General features: G+C 38.0%; 1 protein-coding gene across 3 annotated transcripts in view; it reads right to left on the minus strand.

Annotated features, from left to right (window-relative positions):
- LOC134882879 (sodium- and chloride-dependent GABA transporter 2-like) overlaps window positions 1-10,784 on the minus strand; it is an 18,570-nt gene extending 7,786 nt beyond the window's left edge. Inside the window, exons 1-6 of one of the 3 annotated variants that reach the window (XM_063910885.1) lie at window positions 10,644-10,784; window positions 2,539-2,729; window positions 1,621-1,755; window positions 696-836; window positions 268-355; window positions 63-195 (exon numbers count right to left, since the gene is read on the minus strand). In XM_063910885.1, coding sequence (XP_063766955.1) covers window positions 63-195; window positions 268-355; window positions 696-836; window positions 1,621-1,755; window positions 2,539-2,729; window positions 10,644-10,705 — 750 coding nt within the window. In that variant the 5' untranslated portion in view covers window positions 10,706-10,784. Of the gene's footprint in view, window positions 1-62; window positions 196-267; window positions 356-695; window positions 837-1,620; window positions 1,756-2,538; window positions 2,730-2,916; window positions 2,936-6,065; window positions 6,269-10,643 lie in introns of those variants that run through there. The other 2 variants (XM_063910886.1, XM_063910887.1) reach the window with 2 other exon arrangements.
- Between the last annotated feature and the right edge of the window lie 6,407 nt (window positions 10,785-17,191).

The raw sequence follows: 17,191 nt of genomic DNA on the forward strand, positions 1-17,191 counted from the left end.
ACAGTTATATAGTTGATGGTGCTTGACATACGTCATACAAAATGCTTAAGTCTTTGACATACCTTCCCAGTTGACTTTACTCCTTTCCAGACACAAAAGTAGCAGATGATCCAGGACAACAGAAGACACAGAGCCAGCTCCCATCGTATGCTGCCTAACTCATGGACACTTCCTGTGATATTCAAAACTCTTCTCCTGCAAATACCATTTTCAGTTGTTATTCTGAAACGTCAAGATGCCATATTTAGTTTTAGTTTTCATACTCACTCCCAAAACTCTCTCACTGGTGAAGTCGCATTTTCAGCTACAGTCCAGTTCAAATAACCATCCTTTCGATCAAACTCCACACAGGTCTCTGTTGCAAATACAAACATCATCAAATTGTGCCTTTGTCAAAATGGCATTTTATTTACCTATTATACAATGGAATGGTAGACTTTTCCATATAGCCTAGTCTACAGTATCAATGAAGTAAATACATGCATTATAGGACCATTTAACACTATTTGTGGTCCCGAAGAAGACCTTTATCTATGTTTCTAGTATGGACACCAATCATGGTCCTGTGTGTATTTTACAGTGTAATTAGAAACGTAAAGCTCCAGAGCCCACTTACAAAACTGAAGATCCATATTAATCCAGTCATTTGTTTGATTCATTGCATTTTTTCGGTCAGATCACAGACCAGCTCATACCTGTGTTCCAGCTGTTTCTGCAACTGGCCCATGGAAGTTCAGAGTTGAAAGAGGAGAAGAGATAGAAGAAAGCCCAGGCCAATATGATGATGTAATAGATGCTGGAGTATAAAACCACCACCTGATGGCCAATGCCCATACCTGCCATAAACAAAAAAGAAATAGGCAACATCTTATTATCGCTGTCAAATTAGTTATTGAGCCAAAGACTAGTTTTTAAAAATGGCACATACACCAACAGCATTTGAAGTGAAAACAACATTTTAATAAAAACAATTTAAACCAATATAAACATAATTATAATTTAAATGCATTCTAATTATGTCATTTAACGGTTCAGTCATAATGGGATTTAAATGATAATATTGCCAAAGAACAGGATCTTATTTTTTTTTTACTGTTGTAGATTATAGATGTGTGTGCATGAAGATAGAAACACATCAACTTTTGTAACTTGTCCCTCTTCATGTAATAGCTCACAAGAGGCAATATGTAATGTGCCAGTAACAACTTTCCAGTGTAATCACTGCAAAACTGGCAATCATTAATGTCCAGGCTCTTGTCTTACATTTGTGGATTTGTTTTTCCTTTAACCAACACCTCAAATAGTTATCACCACATGATTTGTAGAAACAGTGTGAGCATACCAAAGAAATGTGCAAGATAGAATGTAAAATTCCGACACTGGTAATAACTGCCCATCTTATGAAGGAAAGTATATAAATACATATAATATATTGAGAATATTATACGGTATTCTTGCTCATATATTGCATCTTATCACATCCTTAGCATATAGACAAGTGTCGTCTCGTTTTTTTTCGAATGTGTTTGCCTACATCCACTACAGCAACTGTAGAAAAGTCATGTTGTTTATTCAAAATATTTAATTAGTATATAATTAATAGTAATTCTCCAACTTTACCTTCAAAAAGTGGACAGATTTTTCTCCAGCATGTAATACTGCCCTGTTTGGTGTACTGGCCGAGAGACGTCTCCAATAGAAACAGGGGGATGCCGCAGGTGAAGAGGAAGAGGATATAGGGGATGAAGAACACACCTTTGGGAAACGAAGATCAAACACATAGGGTTACCCACAAGAATCACATTAAGAGTTGAGCATGAAAGATCTATAATATCTCAAATATATAATGTCTGCTCATCAGTATAGCAGTCTGGGCGTTTTTAACAGCTTTGTCTTTCCTCTGTCAAGTGTTTCTGTTTGGAGAACTTGTCTGAATGTGCAAATGATTTCCGTATTTGTGTTAATCACACATATGTTGTCAAATTGGTAAATGTTTTCTAAATGTATGTTAACCACTTTTTTTTTCTAAATGCAACACATTACAACTGTACAAGTACAAGTCTCTGTACAAATACTTTGTTGGAATTGCCAGGTGTGATTCACCTTTACCACAACCACAGGCACTTTAAGGATGTCTGAAGCACTTTGCATACCCCACATGGAGAGAAATGTGGGATCTTTTTCTTATTATGGGGTGGGGAGGGTACATCCTAAATAGGAGATAAGTTCATTTTCTTTTCTTTTGTGACTGCATTAAGAATATGAATGAATGTGGACAGACATAAATCTGCATAGAACAATTCAAATATTTAAAAAAAATAAGAGAAGCTTATAGTTTTTGGAAATTGCGATTCTGATTATAACACAGACACAAATTATATATATTAAAATATAATAAATAAAGATTTTGCTCTCGGAGATTTCAAACTTAAATATTTATTCTTGAACTGTTTGAGTTGTATGCAGTACATCCTGTGTGTGTACTTCTAAAGAAGGTATAAGTATTCTTTCTGAATTTTTGACTACAATGAAACTTACCTCCTCCATTTTTGTAGCACAGGTAAGGGAACCTCCACACATTTCCTAGGCCTATGATTTGTCCTGCAACAGCCAGAAGGAACTCAATTTTGTTCGACCACTGGCCTCGGGTCAGGGTGGGGGGTGCAGGCTGGGCTGTGGCCATCTCCAGCCTGAACTTGTCCTCTGGCTCGTAAGGCTTTTTCATTATGCTATAACGAGACAAGGTTAAAAACAACAAATAGTTTCAGTGGGGTACAGTGGCAGAATTACAATTGTCACTTATAAAACATTTTTCATTCATTTGTTATTTTGCAGTAGCAAATGTGGACAGCACATTCTTAGTATTTAAATGTACTTTTAGTACCAGGCAAGCAACGTAACAACATAATCACTCACCACAGTAGGAATATTTACATCATTTGACGACTGTATTATAATGTTCATAATTTGGACAATGCCAGCAGTCTTTCTGTATTAGGTCAACAAAGGGTCAGTGCTGCTTGGCATAGGGGTAATTCTTCCATCAATGTCGCTTTTGTGTTGCTGCCTTGGATTTAATGTGGGAGGAGAGCAAATAGACTTGAAAATATGTGTGCTACTACATTACTGTTAAAAAAAACAATAAAGTGATAGATGTGTTATCAACTCCTGCAATGGTATGTTAAATATGAAGAATCTGAGAACCAAAAAATCATTGATTAATAAAAAAAAAGAAGATATTATTCGAAGCATGTTCGGCTGGTTGCTGGCATAAGTGGACAGTAGAGCAGAATGATACTGGATCTTTGAAGCACAAACTGATGTTGATATGATTCCTCGTATTTATTTGTCTTTTTCTAACTGTGACTAAGTAAATTTATTAGTAGGATATTTCATGGTGGAACAGACTACTGTACATACTGTGCTAGTGCTTTCCATAGGGCAAGTTCTCGAGACTTATCAGTTCATACGTAAACCAATATGATACAACTACATTTAAAACACTTTCAGTGCATAGATCTTACTTTATATGTATCTTTTTTAAAGGTCATACTGAGAAGGCGAAATGATAAAGGAAATTGTAAAACGACAAACTGAAAGGAATAATATAATTTAGAAATGAGCATGTCGCCATCAGACTTCTGCCTCTCAGACTGTTATGCTTTGTCTATTTTGTCATGGAAAAATATGTTATACCAAAGTAATCCTGTTTCCCTCTAAAGACCAAATGTTGCTACAGGTGCAAGCAGTTCCAGCTTATCTCATCTTAAATACTTGGCTCTTTAGAATCTCTTGAAACTGAAACTGGGTGGAAGTACAAATACCACATTTTTAAAATGATTTGTTTCATGTCCGGCTTTCAGGGAAAAAATGAGAAGTACGGTATTTTTTGTTTGTACACAATACTACTACCAGATGCAAGATAAAGTTTTGAAGTTCGGTACATTCAAATAAATGAAGGTTTGTTTGCCTTATCATATTCTTTTATGCTTGGGTGTATTTCTTGATACCAAAGAACAGTTGCTAAAGAGTAAATTGAGTTATCTTCACCCAGCACACCCAGAAGCTCAGTGTAGACATGCTGTATGAGGTTGGTGTAAAAATGTGTTTATGTTCTTTGGCAAATTTAAAGCCATCTATATGCATTCACCAAAGGGCTTGTTGGATGGTTGAACACAGCACCGTACACCTTTCGAACTTCAATATGGGGCAGCATCTGACAACTTGGTAAGTTCTTTCATTTTCCCTTTTCTTTCATTCATTATTCCTAAAATCATTTTTGTCACTTTTTGTATGTATGAACCTGAAAGATTGTCAAAAAGTGTGGGCCTTATTAAACTGATAAATGTTTCACCTCTCTATGACAGCAGGTTTTTCGCTCTGCTTTCAATTCTGGATACCCAGGACAGCTTTGTATCGCATGACTTCACATGTGTTTTTACAGAATGTTGTACAAATAAGTTTGTGTCTGATGTCTGAAAATTATCTTTCTGGCAATGGTATGTGAGAAATAATACCAGTGCTATCGAGGCTGGAGAGCTGAGTATTTGGGTCTCACAAACATTTCAGTGTCTAGTGTGGTGTCTCTATCTGACCTGCCAGTTCCAATTCACTAGAGAAATTCCTCCCCTCAGTGTAAGGATGACCTCAAGAAAAACATAATATCAACTGCATCTATTCAGTTCATGTCTTATAAATGGTGTCATTTTTGTCCAGGAAGACAAAGCAAAAACGTCGTATTTAATACATATGTATAATAACTTCTGTTAAACTGGTCTGGAGTAACGTTAACTTTTTTTTTGCCTTTTCAAATATTATTTGTGTAGTTTTTTAATGTTGTGTTTATCATTTGGCACAGTGGTGCTTTGAGCTGAATGCTAACAGCAAAATGCTAACATACTCACCATGACAATGTTTATATGCTAATGATTAACAGTTATTATGTTCACTTTGTTACCTGTGTTAGTTTATGGTGGTTGCATGCAAAGTTTTGCTGATCTTTTTAACACCAAAGTAGGCTATTGAAGAAATTAAAATATTGACCTTCTGTAGGCGAAACACGAAATGTGTGGTAATGACCCAATTTATCAGGATTAATCTACTTGGAGACATTTAACCTACAGCATTTCAATCCAGCAGATCAGACCAAAGTGGTACACTGCCATCCCTTCAGCCATGACTAATGTGGCTAAAATAAGTGTACTATTAATGATCAGCAGTCTTATGTTTCAGCTTTAAAAAAAAAAACATTGTAATATATTCTGTCTGTCTGTGGCTGGTGAAATTGACCGACTATCTCAATTTAGTTTTTTGTATTAGGTCAACAAAGGGTCAGTGCCCTTTGTTGACCTAATACAGAATTTAGCACAGGAATATAATTCTTGGAAGACAGTTTGGCCCATAAGTTGCTCCTTTGCAAAGCCTTCAGGATGTTTACAAGTTGAACCTGCTGGGCAAATACTGATATGTCAAAACAGGGGAGGAAAACCCAACCAGGAGCTCAGAAAAAAGCTGTCAAACGTGTTTTATCAACAATACATACTTTTCTATTAATATTTTCAGTTTTTCCCAGAATAAAGGGTGGAAATAAACTTCAAATGTTGAGAAGAGAAACGTTTTTATTCATAAATTACAGCTTGTATTTTCTGAAATCAATCATAGCCAAAATATTGTATTATTTCATTTTAGTTTATGGGAAAGTAACCTTTTAAAGAGTTAATTTTTATACATCTGTTCAAATATTTACCTAAGACAAATGCATTTGTTCAAAACTATGTGAGCTTTCAGCAGCAATGATCACAGAGCAGCCTGCGTTGTCACACTAAACTCACTGAACAGGGGAAATAGCTGCTCTCAGTGCAGCGTAGACGGTAACCTTTGGCCTACATAACACTGCTACAGGCGCAAAGCAGAAGTGCAACCAAAAAGCCCAACTGTCTCTGAACTGATACCGTCTGTTTTCTCTTCAAGAAATCCAACGCAAGTAATGGTCATTCGCGAATGTGTACAAATAACAACAAATAAAAGATAGAAAAAAGCTGATTGTGACCTTAATAGCTAGGTACCTGATAAAGGTCGCTTCACGTCTGTAGTCTGTGTAGTTATTCTTCCATTTAGCCCTAGGTGGGAGTCATCTGGTGCGTTTAAGGGTATATACAAGGCTAGATCTCCCAGTGTCTCCAGGAAAAGTGCTCTTCCCAGCTCTGACCATTAATGAGCCCATGAGTAGACGCTTGAGGGAGCCGTGTTTGTATGACAATGAGAGCTGGGGGACAGAATGAGGAGGCGGGTGTTATGGGTTTCTGAATGAGAAGGCGGAGACTGTTCATGGAGGCCACGTGGGTCTCACTCATACAGTCTATGGCAGATTTGCCCAACCTTTTTTTAACCAATATCTACTTTTAAAGTTGATGTGTCGAGATCTACCAAGCCATATTGAAAGCCATAGCGTAGCCACAATTAATTGTGCACCTATATAATAACACACTTTTCTGACACAAAGATCAAGTTTTAACAATAATAATACATTTATTGAAGTCAATTTACGCCGTGCAAAGAATAAGCACAAGTAGGCCTAGGACTGGCCCGTAACAACACAACAACATACAACCCAATTAACACAATGCCTAATTTAAGTTGGAAAAGTGGTTCTCTACCTTAGTGGGACTTCTGGCACTGAGAGGAGGAAGCTAGTCTCTCATAGTCCGGACAGTAGGAGCTGAGTGCCAGCCGTAAGCAGGCAGCAATGTGGTCATCAGTCATGGTGGATCTGTATTTTGACTTAATGATTTTCATATGTGAAGTGCATTCAAATTCTTTGCAGTTTGTCTGAGGTTGGGGTACTTCTCTTTCTGCATTAGATACCAGAATTGGACATTTGTGTCAGGTGTAGCTCTTGATTTGAGCTCAATGTCATTATTTAGTGTGAGGATCTCTTTCTCAATAGCACCGCTATCCAGGTTGAAGAGTGAGGCCACTTTGGACGTTTTTTGGACGCGCATTTGCGACTTCCATGAACGATTCTTTCACAATTTCACCATCCTTGAAAGATTTGTTTCCTTTTGCAAGAACACGACAGACACGATAAGAAGCTATGGTTGCAGCCTTACTCGTGGTATTGGTAAAAATGGACTGTTGTGCTGCTAGTTGACTTTTCAATTCCTTTACTTTTCGGGCGCGCAGTGGTGATTTAGCTGGGAAGTTTGTATCGTTGTGGACCGTCTTGAAATGCCGCTCGAAATTCCCTTTCTTTGGTAAAGCCCATTTGCATTGCAGATAAGACAGATGGACTTGACATTCGAATACACGAAAAAAATAATCCTCCTCCCACTGAATGAAAATGATAAGTTTTAGGGTTTTTTTTAGCTTCTGCCGCCATGGTAGTATCCACTCGCTCTAGTCAAGCTTCTCGCGCCCTTCCGAGTCCTTAGTTAGAACCTAGCAGCCATACCATGCGCGCGCAGATAAAAAGAAGCGCGTGATTATGCCTGATCTGCCTTACTACAGCTGTACAAATCTACACACTGCTTCACGCGATCAGCAGTTCATTGTACTTATTTAAGATGTTTTAAGTTGGAAGTTTTAATGTAGGCCTATTTTACACAACAGTAGGAGGATAGCCTACACACAACATTTTCTCGCGATCGACTGGTAGACCGCGATCGACTGGTTGGGCACCCCTGGTCTATGGTCTCACTGTACCTACAGAGGACAGATATAGAGCTCCTGCGGTCACGTGACTTTTGGTTGGGAGCCACCATTTTGGCAGTCAACATGACCACCGGTGCCAGTGTTTTCTTACCGAGCGAGTATACTTCTCATTTTAATTCAAGTGAAATTCGGCTTTATAGTACAAAATTAGAGAGATTAAATATAAGCGACCCATATAATTCACCCGGTGTGCTTTTCAAGAGCATAACCTCCTGCTCTGAAGACGATGTACCCGACTTGCGCTACGCAGACATCCACAGCTATCTTGTAAGCTTTCCATCAGTGTACTCAGGAGACTCCCTCAGAGCGTACAAAAGCTTGGAGGCTTACAAATGGTGTCAGTCCGGCTTCGTAAACAACATTCAACTGTGGAGTCTTACATCCAAAAACTTCGGCATCATCACTGCAAGGGTAAGTATTAAATTATTCCAGTTTGATAGGCAGTGTCACGTTAGCATTGTTTGTTTATTAGCTTGGCTAGCTACGGAAGTGTCACGTTAGCATGTTTTTTAGCTTGGATAGCTACTGCAGTGCATCTGTAACTTGCTAGTTTGTATTTTTGATCGTACTCAACCAAAGTGGCTGGCGTTTTTTTTTTTTACTTTGTGCAGTTTAGCCTTCTGCCTTCTGTTAAAAACCTCCAGTCTCGTTTTATGTCTCCTCTTCTCTGGAGATGGAAGGTAATCGAAAATTGAGGGGATAAAATCCGGACTCAACGGATTATCACTCTTTCTCCCTACAAAATAAGAAGGAATATTTCAACACGGGTTTGTTTACCACTAGCTTGCTACAAGCTAACTTGCTAACTGGCTAGGCTGCGCCAGAGCCACACTTGTTGAGTTAAAAAGGGACATCACAGTGTCCGTTAGCTATAATAACTGGGTGCTACTTCTTAAATTAAACTAATTAAATTTAATTAAACTGACCAGAAACTTTTTGTAGCATTGTACTGTATTCCTTCACCCACCTGATATGAAGTGATCACTGCATAAGCGAAAGCCAACGGCCGGGGGGTCCCATCTTTCAGTCTTTTTCTGAAGGCTCCTGGCTCTTTTAATCGCTCCAATCCACTTCTCCCTCCTCTCCGCGTCTTTAGGAATGCGATAATACGATACACCTTTCTTTTTCCCACGCCTATTTGTGCAACCTGGTGCACAGCAGTTATCCACCATCCTTGACAGTCTGCCAGTGCCTGTCAATTTACTGCCGCGATGACTGCCAAAATGGCTGCCCCTGTCGTATCTCGTCACGTGACCAGCATATATGACATCATCTGCAGGAGCTCTATTGCACAGTAGGATGAAGTACTCAGATCTTGTGCTTATGTTAATGTAGAAGTACCACAGTGTAGAAAAAAACCTAAGTTACAAGTAAAAGCCCAAAATGTTACTAAAGTAAAGCACAAAAGTATTAGTATCAAAATATACTCAAAGTACCAAAAGTACTCATTTAACAAAAATAGCGTATAGCTACATAATACATGTTTGGATAATATTTATTGTTCCATTAATGTGTTTATCAAAGGTGCAGCTAGTTTGAATGACTTTGTATACTGCAGAGTAGCTTGTGAAAGTTACTCCAGGTGTAACTAAAGTCTCATTTAAGTGTTGATTATATTTCACATTATTAATCCAATTGTGCAAAGTAACTAAAGGCACTAAACAAATATCGTGGGATAAAAGTACACAATTTGAATTATAATGGGGTAGAAGTACATCATAGCAAAACATGTAAACAATCAAGTAAAGTACAAATCAAGTTGTACTTAAGCAATGTACTCGATTAAATGTACTTATTTACTTTACAACACTGGTGGGTGGTAATTTATTTCTTAAGTATATTCCTCCACATGGTTCAAAATGAAAAACCTGATTCTGTAATCTACAGACGGTGAAAACAGTTTGCAGGTATTTGAAATATGAACTAAATTCAAGGAATTGGATTCTGTACAATTCAAAACACAACAGTAAAGTAACACAATATAAGAAAATTAATTTAAAATTAAGTTTTTGCATAGTTCAGTATTTCGGATAAAGTCTGTAGGAGATATACTGACGTTTTAACTTGGCTCTTTTATAAACTGCTGTTTCGTGAACAAAATGATTTTCATACTTGCCTTAGATTTTACACTGGGATGACACTTTTTAAGGATCTACAATCATTTTTTACAAATAAACTTGAATACTTCAATAAACTAGCCTTACTTAAAAACATCCTAATACAAGGATTAATAAATTATGTTTTACAGGTATAGTGTGTGTGTGTGTGTGTGTGTGTGTGTGTGTGTGTGTGTGTGTGTGTGTGTGTGTGTGTGTGTGTGTGTGTGTCTTGTACTGCCAGTCAGTATAGCTGCTCAGTCTCAAATAAATTGGAGACGTTTGTGATAAAAATCATTCAGGATAGTTTAAGTAAGCATTAACACTGAAAGCAAGAGGATCTTTTACCTTGGATATCCAAAGCTCGAAGGGGGGAACACATAAAGCAAATTGTTCAAAGAGTCATGATCAAATAAAGTAGTTGCCAACCAAGGCCACAAAATATGAGACTAAAAAAGAAACTGATTATAACTTCTACATGGTTTTAATAAATCTTATTATTTCATCAACATTTCTAAAACACCAAGGTCTCAACGTCACTTAATACTAGTGCAGTTAGACACAGCCAGAATAATTTCTCCTTGAGACAAAGACACAGCTGGTGACCCACAGAGACTCTTTCTCTCCCTCCTGTTGTGGCCGTCTCTGTCACATACCAGCCCCCTGAGGGCCAACATTCAGGGCCCTCCACCACTACTTTAGGTACGATCCAACCCGCATGATTTTAACATGTGTTAAATTTACATACCATGTCTGTCTGCTGTTAAATTTCTTGTTGTTGCAATACACAGCTAAGGAGGCTTACAAATATAAAGGGAAATCAGATCTTATACTCACCATTTGTCATCCTCTGGAACAAATCCTTGCGGATGCCCTGACTTTGTTTCAGGTTTTTCCATCCCAAAATACTTGTCTTCAGTCTAATGCCAGTGTCTGCATAAGGATCTTTGACAGCGGAGCTTGTTGGTGCAAGTTACAAGAATGTTAATGAATTATCTTCCTTCGTCAAAGTGAGGCTGTTCAGTGGTTTACAGTGGTATTCAAGTTCAGAGAAACACAGCTGAGGCAACAAAGCACATTCTAACTTCTTCATCAATCTGATTCACACACACTTGTATACTTAAAGTGTAGTATGAGGCTGATAAGTTGTGAGTGTACATATGTAATGTTTGTAATGACTGTTACCTCACAGGATATTTCAAATCAGTTAACTAAAGATGATTTATGCACACATAACCTGTCACATTAATTATTTCATATCTATAGAAGCATATTTGCATTCTGCACTATTGCACCACTGTGATTATTCGTTACGGAAACAGACTGACTTTAGAAATAGAACATTTTTCATGTATATTCTTTTATATAATTATATTTAACATCTTTTACCTGCTCATAATATTTCATTTCCAAACATTTCTGTATTGGACATTTAACCAGTGTTTTGGTCTTTGTTCAGCTTTGTTTGTACTTTTTCTTTTTGCTATACTGTAGGTCTATTTAATCATCTATTTCTGTGTAAGTACATTGACAGCACCATCTAATTGAGTACAATTCTTTTTATTTGCAAATATTCTTGGCTAACAAAGAGGATTTTGGTTCTGATTAAGTCAGGCTTAAACTTTTCCGTTTACAACAGTGCATTTTACTATGAAAGCATACTATGTGGTAACTGTTATGTTAGCTAACTAGAGACAAGGCTACCTAGGTAATGTAGTAAAACTAACACTGAGTTAGACATTACATGAAGCACACAAAAGCTGGTCTTATACAGCTTATATCAAAATGAAATATTGGATTAGCATATATTTCACAGGTTGAAATAAGACACAGAGGATCAGAAACATATTTGTTCCAGTGCTCAAAATGACCTACAGCTACTTATTGTATGCATGTTTTCCTGACAAGCGACCTCTTGTTGATATTGAGCCTTAAAAAACTCTTGGTTAACCTAAGGTTGAGGTTTGGGTTTATGGTTGAGCTTGAACTGTCAGACACTGACACCACAGTCTGTGGTTCATATCCAGAGTCCTCTCTTAACCTTCACCAAGGTTTTTTCCTCACCTGCCTTTTGCATTTTTCTAACTACAACCACAACATTTCTTCTCTATTTTTGGTTCATGTAGATGTTTTGCAAGGTACTGACAAATGACCTATTCTGCTGTGCAGGCATAACAACTTGTTGGAAAAAGGGGAAATTGGAGTAGAGAACAATGCAGACATTGCATACGCAAAGTAATACAACTTTGAAAGATGAAAAAAAAACAATAACACAGATGCAAATTATAAAGTGTCCCTAATTGTGTGTGTCAGTTAGGGATTGGAGAATAAGAGCTTCTAGTTTCAGCGACAGCAGATCAGGAGCTCTCTGTAGTGCCTGCACCATGCAGTATTTGACTATGGGTACAAGGTTTGAAATCTAGATTCCGGCTGTACATTTGAATAGTCGGATATTTCATTTCATTGCTTTTTTCTAATAGGCTTTCTGTGATTGCATACTTATGCTTGTTTATTCATCTGTAATGACCAAAGAGTTTTGGCCATAGTAGGTTCATGTGTACGGTTTGTGCAATATTGTCAGTCAACTCCACAAAAAAAGCACATCTCATCATGAATAATAGTAATTCTTCAATTATACAGCTTGACCTTCTTTAACATCTTGTCCAGCAAATGTCTTTCGGTTTCTGGAATGACCTTCATTAACAGGTCAAGAAAGCTCTTGTTGGGAGCCAGCTCCAAGAGGATTACTTTTCCATGGTGCCTGTGGAAGAATATGTTAATCATTAGGCACGAAGTTCAGATACATACAATTAAGATAGGGAAAACACTCAACATCCTACAAAGTAAGCGCAAGTTACAAGATTATGCAAAGTTCTACAATAATTCTTAATAACTTGAAATTTCACCTCACTTATTGTGCATCATTCAAGCACATTTTAATGACCGTAAATGACTGTCAGCACACATGCCTGTAGGGATATGTAGGCAAATGACAACTGCGCGAGACAAAAAGAACCAGACACACTTCATGGACCTCTGTCTTTAGTGTCTCTTTAAGCCTGGGATTTTCTTCTCCCTGTAAGTTTACATTACAAAAAAAATTATGTTCAACAATAAAATAAATATGATAACTCACCTGCTTTTTGCTCGCTGCCGCAAACACAACCAACCTTAAAGTCTATTTGAATGTAATTTTTACGCTCTTCTAAGATGTTGCACACATTTGGCCCTGACCTGATAAAGTGTTATTCTCTGATCTTGTATGACAGACTGCTCTCTAGTGTCCTACCAGTCGTATGAGGCGAGCAGTTTGAAGCAGGTAGACAGGATTTCCACAGGATTGCGCAACAGCTGCAGCTCAACCTTTTCAATTTTTTTCTCATTTACGGTCTGGAGGCTGCAGTGCACTTGTTGCCGTCTTGCTTAGTAAACAGCACCATGCTCAGTCAAAGCATTGCACACACTGATATGAGTTTAAGCCCTGGATTGGGCTTGGATTTAGCATTTTATCACACATATTAGACCTGGGTTGAAGCTAGGACTAAGAATAACTAAAATAACATTTTCCCGTAGTTTCTTTATTTTATTGTTTTACTTGAATGGCTCCTTAATTAAACAACTGCAGCAATTACAAGTTCATTTTTTTCTAAATGCAGGCTATTTATGATTTTACAAGTGAGTAATTTTCTAAAAAGCTTTCAAAAAAGCAAATAAATATTAATTATCAATAAAAAATTACATTCGAGACAAATCTTTCGGGGTTTTTTATATTTAGGTGACCCACTGTGAACTGACTGAAAGATGCTACACTGAGCAGACACCAGAAGGGGGCAGTACAGGCCCATTTTCTCCCTGTCATAGTATCCACTCTCCCTTTGTCCTACTCTTTTGTGTGCATGAGTTTTTTGAATGTGTGTGAATGTGTGTGTGTCACAAATTGCCTGAACTTGTTCAGAAAATCCTACAAGGACCCTCTGATCGTTTTTGCTGGCTGCAGCAACGTCATAGGTGAGTTCCCCTCAACCTATGACGGAAAGGCGAGATGTCTTATCCTCTCCTTAAATGCTTTTGAGCCTGTTGTTATGCAAAGTGACACATTTTGCGAAAAGGGAAAAAAAGTTAGCCTTCAAAGTGGCTGTCTATATAAGAACCTACATTTTTAAAACCTTTTTAATTGCATTCGATTGTTATGAGTTGAGTCCAAAGTGCACTGTATTTTTTACTGGATAAAATATATTTGTTTACAAGGAAAGTCTTGATATAGATTTTTTTATCAGCTATTCAAATACACCTTAACACTATATACTGTATAACCATAAACATCTGCTAATAAATAATGTTGCAACACAGTTTGTAGATTGGGTTGGTACAAACATTCTAGGAAAAAAGGTAAATTAATCTTACTGGCATTTTAAATCTGCTGATATAATTAACTATTTTCTATCAACTTTAAGCTGCACTAAAAAATATTCTCATGCAAACAATGGCTGGAATGTTTTGCAGTGTTTGTTTAGCTCTGCTTTATGTGTCATAAGCATATAACCCAAATGGTTATCTGCTTATCTTTGAAAGGAGTGTCTTTGTGTGGGTGTGTGTGCGTGTGTGTGTGTGTGTGTGTGTGTGTGTGTGTGTGTGTGTGTGTGTGTGTGTGTGTGTGTGTGTGTGTGTGTGTGTCATGTTATATGTCAGGGTTGGGGGAAATAGGACCCAAGCGCAGGAACGGTAATCAAAAAGGTTTCAATAAAAAGCGAGCTTTAATCAAAAAGCCGATTACAATTAAAGAAGATATAACTTAACATATACTACAGGGGAGCATGACTGACACAAACATGGAGACAACAAGAAATGAGTTATAGACCATGGGGAAAGCGTCAATGAACGAACAAGGAGTAAAATGAAAGACAAGACTAAATACACACAGAAGGGTAATCACAGGACAATACACAGCTGGGGATGGGAGGAGAAACACAAGGGCAACAGGTGAACACAATGACACAATCAGGCACAGGAGGGAAACTCAGACAGGGAGTGAAACTAAACATGACACAAGAGGGGAAAACATTTCAAAATAACACAGGAAACAACAAACAAAACAAGGATCATGACACTATATTGTTTTCTGTTGGTTTCTAAAGAAAGACTGGTTAGTTCAGTCTCAGTGGCCCCTCCTCACAGAAAACCCAATTTTCTCAACCTATTCTTTGAGAGGGGCTGGTATTTTCTTTCAGTCAAAAGAGGAAACACTTCAACTGCTCAGGGTAGAGTCTGCATCTTTCAGGTTTGGATTTGACTCATTTTATAGCATGGGAATCTTTGCATGAGAGCTGGGGGACAGAATGAGGAGGCGGGTGTTATGGGTTTCTGAATGAGAAGGCGGAGACTGTTCATGGAGGCCACGTGGGTCTCACTCATACAGTCTATGGCAGATTTGCCCAACCTTTTTTTAACCAATATCTACTTTTAAAGTTGATGTGTCGAGATCTACCAAGCCATATTGAAAGCCATAGCGTAGCCACAATTAATTGTGCACCTATATAATAACACACTTTTCTGACACAAAGATCAAGTTTTAACAATAATAATACATTTATTGAAGTCAATTTACGCCGTGCAAAGAATAAGCACAAGTAGGCCTAGGACTGGCCCGTAACAACACAACAACATACAACCCAATTAACACAATGCCTAATTTAAGTTGGAAAAGTGGTTCTCTACCTTAGTGGGACTTCTGGCACTGAGAGGAGGAAGCTAGTCTCTCATAGTCCGGACAGTAGGAGCTGAGTGCCAGCCGTAAGCAGGCAGCAATGTGGTCATCAGTCATGGTGGATCTGTATTTTGACTTAATGATTTTCATATGTGAAGTGCATTCAAATTCTTTGCAGTTTGTCTGAGATTGGGGTACTTCTCTTTCTGCATTAGATACCAGAATTGGACATTTGTGTCAGGTGTAGCTCTTGATTTGAGCTCAATGTCATTATTTAGTGTGAGGATCTCTTTCTCAATAGCACCGCTATCCAGGTTGAAGAGTGAGGCCACTTTGGACGTTTTTTGGACGCGCATTTGCGACTTCCATGAACGATTCTTTCACAATTTCACCATCCTTGAAAGATTTGTTTCCTTTTGCAAGAACACGACAGACACGATAAGAAGCTATGGTTGCAGCCTTACTCGTGGTATTGGTAAAAATGGACTGTTGTGCTGCTAGTTGACTTTTCAATTCCTTTACTTTTCGGGCGCGCAGTGGTGATTTAGCTGGGAAGTTTGTATCGTAGCTCTTGTGGACCGTCTTGAAATGCCGCTCGAAATTCCCTTTCTTTGGTAAAGCCCATTTGCATTGCAGATAAGACAGATGGACTTGACATTCGAATACACGAAAAAAATAATCCTCCTCCCACTGAATGAAAATGATAAGTTTTAGGTTTTTTTTAGCTTCTGCCGCCATGGTAGTATCCACTCGCTCTAGTCAAGCTTCTCGCGCCCTTCCGAGTCCTTAGTTAGAACCTAGCAGCCATACCATGCGCGCGCAGATAAAAAGAAGCGCGTGATTATGCCTGATCTGCCTTACTGTAGCTGTACAAATCTACACACTGCTTTAACTTGGCTCTTTTATAAACTGCTGTTTCGTGAACAAAATGATTTTCATACTTGCCTTAGATTTTACACTGGGATGGCATCATACATTCAAACATTCGCTTTTTAAGGATCTACAATCATTTTTTACAAATAAACTTGAATACTTCAATAAACTAGCCTTACTTAAAAACATCCTAATACAAGGATTAATAAATTATGTTTTACAGGTATAGTGTGTGTGTGTGTGTGTGTGTGTGTGTGTGTGTGTGTGTGTGTGTGTGTGTGTGTGTGTGTGTGTGTGTGTGTGTGTGTGTGTGTGTGTGTCTTGTACTGCCAGTCAGTATAGCTGCTCAGTCTCAAATAAATTGGAGACGTTTGTGATAAAAATCATTCAGGATAGTTTAAGTAAGCATTAACACTGAAAGCAAGAGGATCTTTTACCTTGGATATCCAAAGCTCGAAGGGGGGAACACATAAAGCAAATCGTTCAAAGAGTCATGATCAAATAAAGTAGTTGCCAACCAAGGCCACAAAATATGAGACTAAAAAAGAAACTGATTATAACTTCTACATGGTTTTAATAAATCTTATTATTTCATCAAAATTTCTAAAACACCAAGGTCTCAACGTCACTTAATACTAGTGCAGTTAGACACAGCCAGAATAATTTCTCCTTGAGACAAAGACACAGCTGGTGACCCACAGAGACTCTTTCTCCCCCTCCTGTTGTGGCCGTCTCTGTCACATACCAGCCCCCTGAGGGCCAACATTCAGGGCCCTCCACCACTACTTTAGGTACGATCCAACCCGCA

Source organism: Eleginops maclovinus, chromosome 20 (assembly GCF_036324505.1).
Source record: "Eleginops maclovinus isolate JMC-PN-2008 ecotype Puerto Natales chromosome 20, JC_Emac_rtc_rv5, whole genome shotgun sequence".
NCBI lineage: Eukaryota > Metazoa > Chordata > Actinopteri > Perciformes > Eleginopidae > Eleginops > Eleginops maclovinus.